The sequence below is a fragment of the Nelumbo lutea genome, chromosome 1 (genome assembly GCF_056320005.1).
Source record: "Nelumbo lutea isolate HS-2025 chromosome 1, American lotus-T2T, whole genome shotgun sequence".
Taxonomy (NCBI): Eukaryota; Viridiplantae; Streptophyta; class Magnoliopsida; order Proteales; family Nelumbonaceae; genus Nelumbo; species Nelumbo lutea.
In genome coordinates this window covers 70,743,751-70,760,657 of record NC_142684.1, presented here as the reverse complement: position 1 = coordinate 70,760,657, position 16,907 = coordinate 70,743,751, and the positions used below count along the sequence as shown (strand labels likewise).

At 37.8% G+C, this 16,907-nt stretch overlaps 1 protein-coding gene across 1 annotated transcript; it reads right to left on the bottom strand.

Annotated features, from left to right (window-relative positions):
* Positions 1-175: 175 nt before the first annotated feature.
* LOC148875207 (putative carboxylesterase SOBER1-like) lies at positions 176-5,624 on the bottom strand. The gene is made up of 6 exons (XM_088964286.1): positions 5,189-5,624; positions 4,457-4,509; positions 3,660-3,783; positions 3,108-3,229; positions 787-894; positions 176-697 (listed from the first exon to the last, which is right to left on the bottom strand). The coding sequence occupies exons 1-6, from the start codon at positions 5,445-5,447 to the stop codon at positions 608-610; spliced, it is 756 nt and encodes a 251-aa protein (XP_088820412.1). The 5' UTR covers positions 5,448-5,624; the 3' UTR covers positions 176-607.
* Positions 5,625-16,907: the final 11,283 nt, after the last annotated feature.

The window sequence follows — 16,907 nt, the reverse complement described above, 5'->3', positions numbered from 1 at the left end:
AAAAATAAAAAGCATCTAAAGTTGTATCGATTCGCCGGCATATCGGTATTTTGAACATCTACAGAGTCTTAGACTTATGTTCGTATTCCATCAATCTTAAGAAATGCCTGATTTGACGCATCCCAAGAATCTTGAGAAATTCTCACAATTCTCTCGTACATGTAAACAGCACATATGAAAAACAAGCATCGGGTGTTTATTTGGCCATGGTACTGAATGAACTTGTTCTCCAAATTGGCAGACCTGATTTCGAAAGGCAATAGCTGATGATCAAGTCTAACCGTCCATTAGACAATACGGTTAAAACATTAATTTAAGGACCTATATGCCCCCCCAAAAAAAAACCCGAAAGTAATATCCAAGGTCCAAGCTATAAAACATGTAAGATAGGAGCAATGACCTTTGGACTACCACTACCTGATGGTAATACCTTTAATAGGAAACACCAGCAACAATCCATCAGTTTACTGGTTGTCAAATAAAAATGAAGAGAGTTATCAGCAGCAACATGCAGAAATGTGGTAATGTGGGTTTTCACTTTACCCTATATATCTAAAACACTGGGGACCCAACAACAATCAGGGTGGCAATCCCATAAATTGGCAATTCATGATGAGCTTGGCAGCCGAGTCTTGATCCATGATTCTAGGTATCGAAGCTCTTCGTTGCTGATTGAATGGCCAAGACCTGGATAAGCCTGTAATTACAAAACCCATTAGTTTCAGTAGGATCAGTAATCGAACTTTGACAAGAGCAGACGAACATAAGTAATGCATATGTCTCTACCTTAAATTCACACTTTATGCCAGCTTGTTCAAGGAATGGTGGGCCAGCTTGTCCGGCTTCAAACAACACTGTTCTGTCAGCAATACCATGGGACCACAGAATAGGGGTCTGCATACATGTTTAAATCTCAGGTCATTATCTTGTGCAGTAACGTCAAATATGAAACCAAAGTGACTGCAAATTGGGAGAACTCCAGTAAAATGGCATGTGAATACACAAGGAGACAAAAGAACTATGCGATCTATCAAATATGAGAGAAGCAAAGGTAGAGACATACATTATTCACAGTTAGCTCTTTCGCATTTCCTATATTGTATCTCCTATTAAGAATTGAATATCACACTTGGGAGAAAAAAATTCTATGCCATGTCAAGCATAAGTTTTGTACCAGCCTGGGTTACCTAGGATGCCCACATTGTTTGAATTTAGGCTCAGTTTGGAAGGAACACAAACACAAATATGTACAGTGCAAATACATACAAAATAATACAAATTTGAAGGTTTTGCACTCTACATACTTGTATTCGTACTCCTTCCAAACTGAGCCTTAGGAATAGGGGTGTCAATTGGACTGGATTTGATCCAATTCGATCCAGTCCAATGTGAGTCCATTACAAATGGACCTGGTCCAATCCAGTCCAATGAATATTTTGGACCATTTTGGACCAGTCCAGAGACTGTCCAATCTGTTCAAATTCCTGTTAATTTAGATTAGTTTCAACTCAAACCTGGCCCATGAAAACCTATGTTCTTATCTTCTATCAATAGACCAGAAATTGGCTCAATCCAATATAAATTCATTATGGACGGACCAGGTCCAATCCAATATGTCATATTGGTCCGTCCAGTCTGTCCAAATTCAATATGTCTAATTGGTTCGTCCAATCCGTCCAAATTGATTTTGATTTGGACGGAGTCCAACCCAAAACCGGTCCATTGACACCCCTGCTTAGGAATAATGAATAAATTGCACTATAACTTGGATTTAAATAGCACCACCAAAGGCCAAAGGGCCCACACAACAGGCTTACCATGTGCTACAGGAAGGTGAGGTACCTAATTGACAGAAAGATGTTAGTGCCAGGCAAGTTTTTGTATTACAAAATAATAGGTTATTTTCATGTTTTTATATTTATGATCCATGATAATACTCCAGAAAGGACCTGGTTCTCCATACTCGATTTCAAAGCAAAAAACTTCATTCAAAGTAAAGGGTTATGTGTAAGGTGATCAGAATGTTTCATTTACCGCTCCATTGAAATACATCGCTGGATATACTATATACTATTCTTTTTAATTTATAACCAAAAAAAAATCTTGTGCTAAATGACTTGAAGTTATTTATTATTTTACTTTCTTATGATATTCCACTGTTTTCTTCTTTGAATTAATACTGTTAAGTTATTAAAAATACCTTCCATCACACACACGGATACAAAAACATGCAGATACGAATAGATCGCCTCACTTTAGGAAGTTGAGCACCTTGTTGGCACCAGGGAAACCATGGCAATAGGATGTCTGCCACCTCAGTGGTGCAATTACCAATAACTACCTTGATTACGTTTAGGATATTGATCACGAGCAAGTTTAACATTTACCATGACATTAAATATTACGAGTGCCAGACATACAAACAATAGAGCTAACTAGTCCTTGAAGCACCTAACGACAAAAGCTGATTAGGTTTTTTTTTGGTTAATATATACAGCACCTAAGCATGTTTAATTACCAGAAAACCCTTGTCATATGCTACTATATGTACCCACTTAAGCAGTTAATCACCTAGCCCTGATAGAATGCCTAGACACCATAGTGACTATTTGAAAACACTAAGCCATAGAGTCATTGATAGGGCATCTGGGCATGTTTCACCCCAGATGGTAAAGAAATAATATGGTGGCATTATCTGGAAGACAGGTTTTGAATGATGTTGAATCATCTTTGCAATCAACTTATTTCTTGATCATTAGTAATAAAATTTTCTCATGGCAAAAAAAAAAAAAAATCACTCATGCAAATAAGTCGGATAATTAGGACATCTAGTTATGTTGGTTCTACGCTTAGATGAAAGATATACAAAGGTGAAGCCAAAAGGAAGTTGTGGTTATTGAAAATTATGGTGTACCATTGAACCGCATGCCATTGGTATAGTGCCCATTCACTAAATTGGTGTTAACAGACTTTCTGTGCAAAATAATGACAATATAAAAACATAAAAATCAAACACAAATTCTGATTATTAAGAACAGAGAATCAGACACCTTTAGCTTTTTTTTAGACAAGTCAGACACCTTTAGTTTAGTATATTAGAAGAATACCTTCTTTGCTTCTGCTGAGATGCGCTCTATCATTGAAGAATTGAAAGGAACCCATCCACTAAAGACTGCACCTCCACCCAGGGTTTTTGGATACAACAAAACACTGGCTAATGTCAAAGCACCTGCCAAACTTATTACAAATTTGCACATTATTAGTATATACCAATATTATCCTTGGATATGTGTCTGTGGGAGTTTTCTCTCACCAACAAAAGACCCGTGCAAACACAGGTTTTTTTTTTTTTTTATTTCCAAGTGTATTTTGTCTTAATATGATTTCTTCCTTGGTAAACAATTATTGTAGTTTTGCTGATCCATAGGCTCTTTAATTTTCTTGCTTTGACATTAAGAAAATAAGGTGATTCGCTGGTATATATGCTTATCAGAATTCCTTCAGTTCTAATGACCTAGCATTTTGTTATCATTTCAAATTAGATGATCCATTAATTCAGCTAGAAAAATTATTATAAATGGACAGGCTTTTTTTTCACAGGAGATTAGGAATCAATGTGGTTGAGTAGAGTGAGAGAAAGAGAGAGGTGGAGTTCATACCTCCTTGACTAAATCCACAGAGGAAAACATTCTCAGGGTTTGTGCCAGAAGCTATTTCCTTGTCTATCATTGCATGCACATTTTGCACTGCTTTAAGTACACCACTTTCGTCTTTAGGAGATTCCTGATTAGAAGAAAATCCAATTACATTGTTGCATAAGTGCCAATGTAAACTAGAAATCAGATGACAGATCCCTAGTTCCATATAGATCATATCATCTATCAACAATTGACAAAGCCATATACTACCACATATGTATGGGATGGGACTATAGTTCGAAATTCTGCTTGTAGCAGATTTCTGAAGATCAGTAAGAACATTTTCATACATTGCTCATTTACTGACATGAGAATGTTAGAAAGTCAGGGGCTATGTTTGTTTTCTATTTTGCTTCTTGTATCTCTGACTTAAAAACTGTTAAAAGGATAAGCGAAATCCTTTCGCATATCCATACTTCAGTTCAGTAAACAAAAAGCAATATGCATTTTTCATTCTACACATGTTTTCCCAAATTTTCTAAGCTGACAGAACAAAATTCACTCAAAACTTCATTTTATTGGTAATTTACTGTAACTTTTTTAAGCGTTATTTGTTTCTAAAGATAGAGGTCATTGCTTGGTGCAATGGAGGCTGAAAAGCATGAGAACGCAGGCTCAAAAGGGTCAAACGTTAGGTCCATATCCAGTCTACCTCTGGTAGTAATGACCATCATCACTTAAAAATTTAACCGGAAGATATCTCCAGAGAATTCTAAAAGAGAACATAATAAGTCAAAAAGAAAGGGATAATAACTTACATGACCCACCGGTATCTCGAATATGTCAAACCACGAAGGCATTACAGCACCATCTACAAAGAGAAGAAAATTTGACCACATCGTGTTAGAGAAGGGGAACCTAGAAATTCGTCCTAGAGAAGCAGACCAAAAAAAGACATGGGTTGAAGTAGCAGACCCCATATAGTTATGACAAGGCTTAGTTGAAATTTGAAATTAGAGATGATTATCGTGCATTTACTAAGAAGGCAGCAAGTATTTGTTTCTTCTGGTTGTGACACCAGTATTATAGATATTTCCAATGTACTTCTTTGTTTGTGAAATACAACATTAGAAAGACTCAATTGTCTGGATTCATCACAACTGGTTGTGACACCAGTATTATAGAAATTTCCAATGTACTACGTAAGAGACAGTTTAGCGCCACCGGTGCTAATTATTTATCACCTCATCAATTCTTCAGCAACATTTCACTCTCATAATTCGAGGGCTAAAATCACAATTTGGGAATAACTGGTATTTGTCCACAAAATGTCAAACTACGATCAAACTAAGTTTCATCGAATTCTACTTAGAACCGCTACAAAGACGGGATTTTCTTTCTTTTTGGTTTTCGCCTTTAATCTCCCTCCGCCGCCACCGCCGCACAATTTAGCTTTAAGAACAACGCCATTGAAAGAGCTAAAAATATGAAACAAAGAAAATGAAAGCCATAGAAAACATTATGAAAATTCGATCAGATTAATAACTTACAATTGCAGGAGACGGGATTAGAAGGAGCCGAGGGAAAAGACCAGGTGGCGTTCCTAAACTCAGGAGAAGTGAAGAAGGTTTTGATGGGTTCGTTCGCTGGACCTGAGTCGCCTAGTCCATGGAGCCAGAGAATAAAGCTCCGAGCCATGTGGTCTGGTCTTTGAGGAGATGGGATTGGCCGGCAGTACAAGATGAAGAGCGAAGTGCTTGTGAAGGTGACTGTCAGAAGAACGATGGGCTTCATCAAGAAAGTCTTCATTAGTGGTTTTTAATGCCATTTCCATTGTTCATCGCAGAAAAGGAACAGCAAGACGTAAATTCTCCCTCACTTCCTAAAAATGGCAAAACCATCCCTACGAGATCGGCACTGATTATTCCAAATATTACTTGATCCGATTCAATTTCTGAAAAGTTTTAAAATTATAACAGTTTATATAAAGAAGAAATACAAGTATTTTCTTCAACTATTTTTGTCATAAGAGTAAAATACAAAAACCTCTTTTATAGTTTTACTTTAACAAAAACTTCCCTTCTATTTTTTTAAATGCAACAAATACCCCCCTTACCAAGACCGAAAAACGTTAAAGAGATGATTAATTTTTTTTTTCAAAATACTTATTTTACCCTTTTACGAATTAATATGTATCTATTTTATTAAAATAGCCCTGTCTCAACAACTCCATAATATTGTTCTTCTTTTTCCTCACGACGCACAACGGTAGAATGGGAGTGGATGGTATTAGGAATTTTGTTTAGCAACGGGAACGGTACTCTGTTTTCTCATTCATTATAGGAGGAAGCTTCCTGTAATGGGTGGACCGGTGGGCAGCCATGCTTCCTCTAGGGTGGGCAACCCTGTTATGGGAATTTCGTTCATTACAGGGCTACACCTAAGGTTCAAAATATTGATACGCCCGATATGCCGGTATGGTGTATCGGGCGAATCGATACTATATTTTGTAGATTTTTTTTTTTCTGAAACCGGTTCAAGGGGCTGGTTTAGGTCTCCTCCATCCTCCGAATCGGTCAGACCCCCAATACACCTACTATAGGGGCGCATCGGAGGGGTCCCGAAATGATACGTATTGGCCGATACGGGCCGATATGTGCCAATACTTTGAACCTTGGCTACACCAAAGTTGATAGCCCTTGCTGGCTCAGATCCAAATAACCGGTCACCAAACTGGCTCGACACTGATTGGAAACTTGAAGTGTTATCCCATGGAGAAATATTTATGTTTGATATTCTCAAAATTGACTTAGGCCCCATTTGGTTCGCGGGAATAGGGGTCTAGAATCGGAACCAGAATGGGCTATTCCAATTCCAACTATTTGGTTGGGCCAAACCGAAATCCCATTCCCATTCCTACCGGAATGGCATTCCTCCATTTGAAGGAATGGCTATTCCCTGCCCCTCCGTTAGGAATGAAATCCCATTCTTACTGATTTTAATTCCCATTCTCATTCCTATTTAAACCAAATAGAGTATGAGAATGAACCATTCCGATTCCAATTCCGGCTACAAACCAAACTGACCCTTATCATTTGAAGCATCTATTGCTTCCTTTTTGTTGGGAAACAATTCGGTTCCGTAAGATCTACAAACCATGGGTGAACACGCTTTGGTTCAATTCTGGAAGAATTATCATAAGTCATCTCACCATCATTTAAACACCCAGGATCTTTTGCCATCCAAAAGCCCTTGCTCCGGAAAGACTGCTATAAGTCACTTGATTACGGAACAAAGCTAGTTTAAAAGAATAGTGATAAGTCAATTATGTGGTCTAGTATCAAAATCCATCCTTAATCACTCCACATACAATCCTGTTCATCCAAATGGATGAAGTGTCATACATTTGTTAGATTTCAACAATCCAATGGACTCTTAAAGGACACTTCTATGTGACATTTTTGTTTTTCTCGTTTCTCAGTGGTCATAAATGAACAGCTAATGTACACAATCAATGTCATTTTTCCTATAAAATGTTATTAAGTAGCAAAGCTAATCTTTAGACCTTTTCTTAATAAAATTCAAGAAAATATGAACTAACTTAATAGTTTGTACATGTCCACAAGTTCTTGTTTATTCATCTTAAAGGATCATCTCCTTGGCATCAGAATTTGGTTCCTGCATCTGTGTCCATATTTGAAATAAAATTAACAATCCATGCATATACTCATTTGAGAGTGTGCGGGATGGGCCATCCTGGCATCCAAAACCAGGAAATCTACATTTTCATATTATCCCTTTTCAAACCAACAAGGAAACACATAGGATTGGCACTGACTCTACTTTTAGAAACCATTCCACTATGTAATTCAAACTAGAAACTCTAAAACACTAAAACCCTCATTGATGAGGGTACTGGCAACACCTGGAGGCTGCAAGGTAAATCCTTTGCATTTGTTCTATTATGCAACAATAAGCATCATTGAGAATTATAGTGCTTAAAGAGCAGATAATGAAGTTACCCTTCAAAGCAATCAATTATTCAACATCCATCCAGCCCTGCAAAAGCTTGATGAAGTGTAGGAGTATGTAGCTATGGATACTTATGATGCATAAGGCATTGTTCAGAAACAATATCTCTAGGACATAGACTAACAGTTTGTATTTCATATAGATCAATGTAAATACTGACACTTCAAAATGCGAAGATTACTTGTATGAGATGCACAGATATGAACATTTAATCATTCTGATCAAGCACCATGAAACATCTTACCATTTATCTTTTCATACTTGCAAAAGATGGCATGAACAATGGAAAGTTTGGAGGCATACATCATATTCATTATGTCCCTCTATAATTCTATCAGTATAGAATAGGATCATGAAGTATATATCCCACTTTTAATACAGTCAAACTCATTCTAATACTCTGTACCCATCTCTTGGCATTCATATCTCTATGTATGGTGGCTCTGTCAGTGAATCCTCTTCTTGCTTGACTCTTCAAAACTAATCTACTTCTGGCTTGGGAACTATTGCACATCACCAATTCCTGTTGCACAGTAGCTAAAGACTCTTCAGAACCCAGCGGCTGGACTAATACCCAATCTATAGGATATTTGTAGGATCACACTCAAACAACTTAATAAAGCGTGATTGGAACTCCAAATGGCACGACCAAATTAAATCAAGTTATGAACCCGGAGCTTTCCTTCGCCAGTCTACGACAAGGATAAGCAGATAAGTAAACACAAGCCCTCGGGTCAACGCAGTCGCACTCCAGGACGACCGATGGAAACTCGAAAAATGAATTTATTTAAGCTTTGAAGTTTTGTTGTAGTATGGGTTGCGCTTCGATAGTGTAAGTGCGGGCTGATAACTGCTACAGGCGTACAGCCTCTACGACAAGTCACTTGGACATCAGGAACGGAGTTTATTCTCGTCGAGATCATTGTTGAGCTTAGAGAATTGATCGAACTAGTGTCCGATCTTCCGTACTATCTACCCGTCACCTGCAAAAGCTAATCCATGCATGTAAATTCCTCATTTCATTTTCATAGAGAATTGATCGAACTAGTGCCCGATCTTCTTTACTATCTACCCGTCACCTGCGAAAGCTAATCCATGCATGTAAATTCCCCATTCCATTTTCAACTTGAACCAACTCGTTCATTACATCCATGCTTCCTCTTGTAATGAACGAGAAAACAGAGTACCGTTCCCGTTGTTGAACGAAATTCCCAGTACCATCGTTGGACGTCTGACATTATCATCCATCTCATTTTCGTTGAAACAAAGACTAGTTGTTAGTGAGGAATTCTTAGATGTGTTCCCCTCGCTAACAGCTAGTCCACCATCCCAGTACCATCATTGGACGACTGACAGTTCGGATGGCCGGGGGGAGAGGGGAATGATGAATATTGCTATTCCGTGTTTGTGGAGAGAGAGAGAGAGAGAATGAGAGGGAAATTAAAGAAGAGGGAAGGTTGGAGCGGGGAGTGCACCACCATCTGCCGCTGTGCCTCGTGAGGTACAACGATATTCGAGTGGATTATGAAGTTGCTGAGATAGGGCTATTTTAGTAAAAATATATGCATATTAACGTTTTCCGTTTTGGTCATTGACGGAAGGGAGGTATTTGTTAGACTTTTTAAAAATAGAGGGGAGATTTTTGTTAAAGTGAAACTATAGGGATGATTTTTATATTTTATAAAAAAGTAATATAAACATGTTTATAAATAAATAAATAATACACATAATTTTAGATAGAACAAGGGTGATTCCAATTCGAAATCCAATAGGAGTGTATCTGAATCCGACAAAATAGGATCATATTTGAAATCAAATCAGATCATTTGCACCCCTATGAGATAGTAATTTTGTTGCTTTAGGGCTTTGATGTTATGTCCTATTAAAAGGGCAAATCTAAAGTATGTTTTAACAAAATGACTTACCATATCCCTATTGTTTAGAAATTGTTTTAGAGTACTCTTAACTTTTTTAACAATTGATTAAATCCTCCCCTGCCATTAGTGTTTGTTAATGTTCCATCACAATCTGTTCATATGTGACAAAGTTTTTAAACCCAAAATTGTCTTTGTACAGTTGATTTTTCCCTTCATTGCTCTTCAAATTTTCAAAATAAAACCTAATGGATTGAAATGAGATTTTTCCAAAAATAAAAAATAAATATGCTAAAACCATGAACATCAAATGGGTAAGTAAAATCGATTTTGTAATCTTGATATCTATTATTTCCTATTAGCTTATATTATTCTCTCTAATTTAGTACATAAAAGAAATTCTTTTTTTTTTCCCTTTTTTCTCTAATGTTCTAGGAAAATATTAGAATGAGTTTCTAGGAATCTCATTTTATTGAAATTTTGATTTTTCTCATTACATGACATCGAATTTCATTAGAAAAAGTGGTTTGAGAAATAAGCACTTACTTTATAAATATTTGATTTAAAAATATTTGATAATTGATGTTTTATATATTAAATAGAGATTAATAGAGATTAGGAGAGTAAAGATTTTAATCCTACGGTTTTAGATCTTACCAAATTCTAATCTAGAATTTAATGAAATATATAAATTACTAAACCCTAATCTTCTTGGCTCTCTCTTTCACCAATTTCACAAAACCATCCCCCCGTCCAATCTCTCTCTCTCTCTCTCTCTCTCTCTCTCTCTCTCTCTCACTCACCAAAAGACGAATCTTCTAGTGATGAAGACTTCACTGATGAAGATAAATATGAAGTTTAGAGTGGTTGCAAGTTTTGGGTAAAATTGAAACCATTGTCAATATTTTATTACTTATTTATTTACATTAATTTGAACTATTTTTTCTTAGTTTGCTAATATCTTTTTTATTTCAGTTTTTATTTGTCGCAATTGAATGGAAGATGGAGCCCCTTATAGAGATGTTTAAAGTTGTTTTGTGGATATTACATGACAATGGATGGCTAATTTTTTATAGATATTATAGGTTCTAGGTTGATTTTTTGTTGATAGAAGAATTGGTTTGTTAAAATTATCATTTTTAGCATACTAATGACCAATTGAAACTTATAAGTTGCAAGGTATACTTGTTTAGCTTCTTTTATGTTAGAAGCTTTTATCTTGATATTAAGTTTAAAGTTTCTTACGGGTTACTATAGTCTCCATGACAATAAGTGAAAAAAATACAATTGTTTAATTTTGGAACTAAAATACAATAATTAGGCCCAAAATCTTGGCACGGGCCCGAGCATAGCCTAAGCCCATTGTTATTAAGGCAAAGCCCGACCTGACCCGACCCATGATCACCCCTAGCACCAATATCAAGGAGTGATATTCAAGTTCTCGAGAAGGATCTTGTGCTTCCAATCTCCACAACATCTAAGTCGTTGGTCTCTAAACCACTGTTAAAGGGATTTGTCAGAGCTTTGTCAACCAGTAAAATAGGGCAACAACAAGAAGGGTGGTTAACCCCAACACCGAAAAACTCCTCAAGAAGGTAGGGTACGAAGAGGATGAAAATCACCAAATAGGAGACCTTGAGCCAGCCCTTGCAAGTGGACAAGCCTACGACCTAACAAAGACACAAAGAACTTTACAAAGTGGAGGCTCCTAGATCCCTTAGCAAAATGTTGGCTTAGAATACCATTAGAATCCACCAACTCGAATTTCACGAAGGCATCATCTAACCACATCACTATAGAAATGATTAACAAGAAGAAAAAGAAGCATAGAAAATGAAGTTTAGTCTTCTACCGACTAGGAAAACTGAGAGAAAGGCAATCAATGTTTGATAGGTTCAGAGGACAAGATGCTGCTCCAGCGTCATCTACTCAAGTACAAAGGGCTTCAGCACTCTCCCACATTGGGCCCAAGGGTGCCAATATGAGGAGTAAAGGCCAACAACAAAGCCAAAGCCTATAATGCACCATTGATACAAAGGAAAAGATAGAGCCTTGGAGTGTTGTTCCTTCTTGAATGAAGAGGGTGGCAAACTTGGAAGTTTCCTCTAATGAGACCTTGGTAGTTAGACAATAAACTATTGTAACCATGTCTCCATCATCTTCTCAATCAAAGTTTAACTTTCTACCAAAATAAAGCATGAAAGAACAAAGTGAATGAATAACTGAGGATGAAGACATTGTCTCAGTTAATCACATCACCATTGAGGAGGAGGATGAAGATTTGTCAAACTCTTCATTAGATGAAAAACTTTTGTCTGCTCCACCTACCTTTGAAGAGGGAGGCCAAGTACTTCAAATTACTTTAAGAGCACAAAGACATATTTGCTTGGACATACAAGGAAATGCTTGGGTTAGACACAAACATTGTTGTCCACCACCAGTCAAGCTGGTACAACATCAATTTTGGCCTGAATTAATTCCACAAATTGAAGTAGAAGTCAACAAACTCATAAAAGTTAGTTTCATTTGAGAGGTGAAGTATCCCACTTGGATTGTAAACATTGTCCCCGTAAGGAAAAAGAATTGTTAAATACGGGTTTTGTTGACTTTCAAGACCTAAATTGATCATGCCCAAAGGACGACTTTCCCTTGCCTATTACCGAGCTCATGGTAGATGTAACTACAGGGCATGAGGCATTATCCTTCATGGGCGATTCATCTAGATACAATAAAATTCGCATGGCACCTAAGGATGAAGAACTCACGAGCTTTCAAGCACCAAAGGGGATCTACTATTATAAAGTGATGCATTTTGGGCTTAAGAATGATGGTGCTATATACCAACGTGCGATGCAACGGATCTTTGATGACATTCTTCACAAGAAGGTCGAGTGTTATGTCGATGACTTGGTTGTCAAGTCTAAGAAAAGAGAAGACCACCTCAATGACTTACATAGAATCTTTAATAGGTTAAAAAGATATCAACCAAAGATGAATCCTCTCAAGTGTGCATTTGGAGTCACCTTGGACAAGTTCTTCGGGTTCATTTTTCACCATCAAGGGATTGAAATTGATTAATCAAAGATTGATGTCATTTATAATATATCAAAAACACAGAACTTACAAGAGTTGAAGAGTCTTCAATGATGACTATCTTACATTCGGCGATTCATCTCCAACCTTGCAGGACGCTGTCAACCATTCAACAAGCTGATGAAGAAGGATGTCCCATTTGAGTAGGATGAAACCTACAAAAATTCCTTAAAAACATAAAGCAATACCTCCTCAAACCCCTAATACTTGTCGCACCAATTCCCGAGAAGCCATTCATCCTGTACATCGCAACACAGAAGTAGTCATTGGGAGATCTATTGGCACAAGTCAATGAAGAAGGGAAAGAGAATGCACTCCACTACCTTAGTCAGACACTAATAGGAATCGAGTTGAACTATTCACCCATGGAGAAGACTTGTCTTGCTTTCATCTTTGCCGTGAAGAAGCTATGACACTATATGTTAGGGCATACTATTCACCTCATCTCAAAGGCAAACCCCTTCAAGTACATCATGATGTAACCTGTACTATTAGGGAGACTAGCTAAGTTGGCTCCTCCTCCTATTAGAATTTGACATCATCTATGTCCCGCAAAATGCTATAAAAGGATAGGCACTAACAGACTTCCTTGCAGATCACCCTATTTCGATAGATTGGGAACTCTCCAAAGACCTTCCTGATGAAGTGGTTTGCTACATAGACATCTTACCAACATGGATGATGTTCTTCGATGGAGCAGCAAGCAAAGATGGTACAGGTGCCAACGTTGTATTTTTCTCACAGCAAAGAAAATTCCTCCCCTAGTCATTTATCTTAACTGAGCCTCTCTCCAACAACGTGGCAGAATACCAAGCTCTAATCATTGGCTTAGAAATGACCCTTGACCTAGAAATCCATCACCTCATAGTATATGGGGATTTGAAATTGGTAATCAACCAATTGAAGACAAAGTATGAGGTGCACAAGGGTGACATTGTTCTCTACCACCACTATGCAATCCAATTACTAAAGGAGTTCGAGCATGCTACCAATGAACATGTACCCAGGAGAGAAAACAAGCAAGTAGATGCCCTTGCTAATCTAGTTGTAGTCTTGGTACTCATGGGTGTATGTATGTACCACGTCGTTTGTTTTAAAAGACTTGAACCTTAATCATTACATTATTATGTACATATTTTAAAGAAAACGTAAGTCAAAAGGATTGAACCCTAGTCATTTGTTTTAAAAATTAAGAAGCTTACCATCCATCCACCATATTTAAGTACATTAAAAGTTGTAAAATATATTATATATAGTATTTATATGACCCGTAGTATATGTATGCATGTACCATGTCATCACGGTTTGACCTCCAATTTGACCCAGATCGAACCTCTAACCCATGAACCTCTCCCTTCTCCGGTTCTACGCCTGGTCTGGTTCTCTAAACATTGCCTAGAAGTCAAACAAACTCTTTAGAAGACTCCAACACTATGTAAAGCATGACAACTCCTCTAGGTTTGAGGGCTAGAGATGAACCTAGAGAAATTAAAGAGTTGAAACTATGAGATTAGTGAAGGATTGTTCCTTAACATGACACATGCCCAAGCATCACATCACCAAGGAGAGAAATCATCATTGTTGTCTTCCAATGCATCTTGTTTGCCTTCATCAAGTTCAAAGAACTACTCCTACTCAACTTTGTGTTGATAACAAGGACTTGTCAAAAGTTCATCAAAAACAAGCATTAGTATGTTGAGCATTCTACAATGAAAGCGTAGAAATCATCCCTTCAAAGTTAGGTCTTCAAGATTTGTTAAGTTTCCTCCTTGAGGCAATTTCTTCTTTGGCGAAGGAGGTATAGAAGATGACGACAAAGCTCCATGACCTAATGAACTAGAAGAAGTCATCACTTGCATAAGCAAAAGAGAAGTGCTAGTTCAATAAAAAATAAAAGTACCTTACCTTGAAGAGAAGAATGCTTCTTAAATCAAGTCCTCTAGGGAAGAAGCTCATTTCAAGCTAATCCCTAAATCCAAGAGACCTCAAACCTGAAGTCTAAGAAGCTTTGGACCTAGGGACCCTAGACCACTCCACATGGTGTGACTCTCTAGTGAAGAAGCTTTATGCAAGGTAATCCCTAAATCCAAAAGACCTCAAACCTAAAAGTCTATGAATCTCTGGACCTAAGGACCCCAGACCATTGAAGGTCTACGAAGGCCAGCTACTGATGAAGCTCTACATGGTGTGGCTCTCTGGTGAAGAAGCTCTATGCAAGCTAATCCCTAAATCCAAAAGACCTCAGACCTGAAAGTCTACAAAGCTCTAGACCTAGGGACCCCAGACCGTTGAAGGTTTGTGAGGGTCTACTGTTGGTGAAGCTCTACATGGTGTGACTCTTTACTGAAGAAGCTCTATGCAAGCTAATCTCTAAACCCAAGAGACCTCGGAACCTCAGCCTATGAAGCTCTGGACCTAGGGACCCCAAACCATTGAAGGTTTGTGAGGGCCTACTACTGATAAAGCTCCACCTGTTGTGACTCTCTGGTGAAGAAGCTTTGTGCAAGCTAATCCCTAAACCCAAGAGACCTAAGACCGGAAAGTCTACGAAGCTCTGGAACCCAGACCATTGAAGGTCTGCAAGGGCTTGCTGCTAATGAAGCTCCACATGGTGTGACTCTCTAGTGAAGAAGCTCTGTGCAAGTTAATCCCTAAACCCAAGAAACCTCAAACCTGAAAGTCCACGAAGCCCTAGGCCTGCTATTGATAAAGCTTTGCATGCTATGACTCCTTGGTGAAGAAACTTTGTGCAAGCTAGTCCCTAAACCCAAGAGACCTTGGACTTGAAAGTCTATGAAGCTTTGGGCCTAGGGACCCCGGACCATTGAAGGTCTGCGAGGGCATGTTGTGAAGTTTTGCATGTTGTGACTCTTTAGTGAAGAAACTCTGTACAAGCTAATCCCTAAACCCAAGAGACCCCGAACCTCTTTGAAACTCTGGACCTAGGGACCTTGGACTATTGAAGGTCTGCGAGGGCCTACTATTGATGAAGCTCTGCATTTTGTGATTCTTTGGCGAAGAAATTCTATGCAAGATAATCCCTAAACCCAAGAGACCTCGGATCCGAAAATCTACAAAGCTCTAGGCCTAGGGACCCCAGACCATTGAATGTCTACGAGGGCTTGCTGCTGATGAAGCCATACAAATGTGTCGAGTTGTGAAGCTCTAACTCAATATGTTCTATATGATACCTAGAATGAACTATGTCTCTACCAAGCATAGCACTCTGCAAGTATCTACTCAACAAAAATGCCAAATTAATTACAGCCATGACATGATAGAAGTTTAAGAGAAAATATTCACAATGATGCACTGTTGTCTATGGAGCCCAAGAAAATCTGTAGCATCATTCTCAATTGTTTGGTTGTTATTGGTAGGCAAAAGTTGAGAACAAGTGCGCAAGAAAGGCCTCCTTATTTGTCTCCAAATACATATGGAAAGAACTTTGAGTTAACTTTAAAAAAAAAAAAAAAAAGGTGTCACAACCATTCAGCGATTGGTTAGAGCTATTAAGAGCCCATCTAAGTGGAATATTGGATTTTTTTAAAATCTTGGCAATTCGTGGATATGGAAGCCACAACATAATCAGAAATTCAGATTACTAATTATTATAATCATGGTGGGACGAGCATTTGCCTTCATGTTAATTGTTTAAACTTCATTGGGTTTGATACCTAGGTTCCCCCTAATCAAAGCTGTGAATCTATTGGAGCTAGGCTTCACTACAAGTGTTCCCATGGAATTCAATCCAAAAGCTGTATGTTTCGATTAATTGAATGAAAATTTCATGAATAATTTGATTGCACTTCTCTGAATTAATGGCTGAACCCATTAAATATTAAAGACTACCTATACCAATACCAATGAAGAGTTCAAGCTTCGTAATGTCTAACAAAAGTAAAAAGAATGATACAACTATTCAGGATCCACCCCAACTGATGACTACCTAATTCTGATGCTTGCTATGACTACGACCTGGTTATTGATGCCTATGTAAATATTTGCTACACCTTTGAAAAATGAAACAAATGTTGCTTGTTGAATATTAATTAACAAGGGGCATAAGGTCAATTCGTATTAGGAAACAACCAAATCATTGAGAGATACAATTTCATAAACCTGAGCCACTATCGAGTTGAAGTTAGCCACATGCTACGTGGAATTGGACTTTGTTTTGGGTTCACAAGTCAACCAAGTCAAATGGTTGATTGATTATGATATCACTTCACAATCAATGGTAACATTCATCGAATATGTTAATGGCATACAA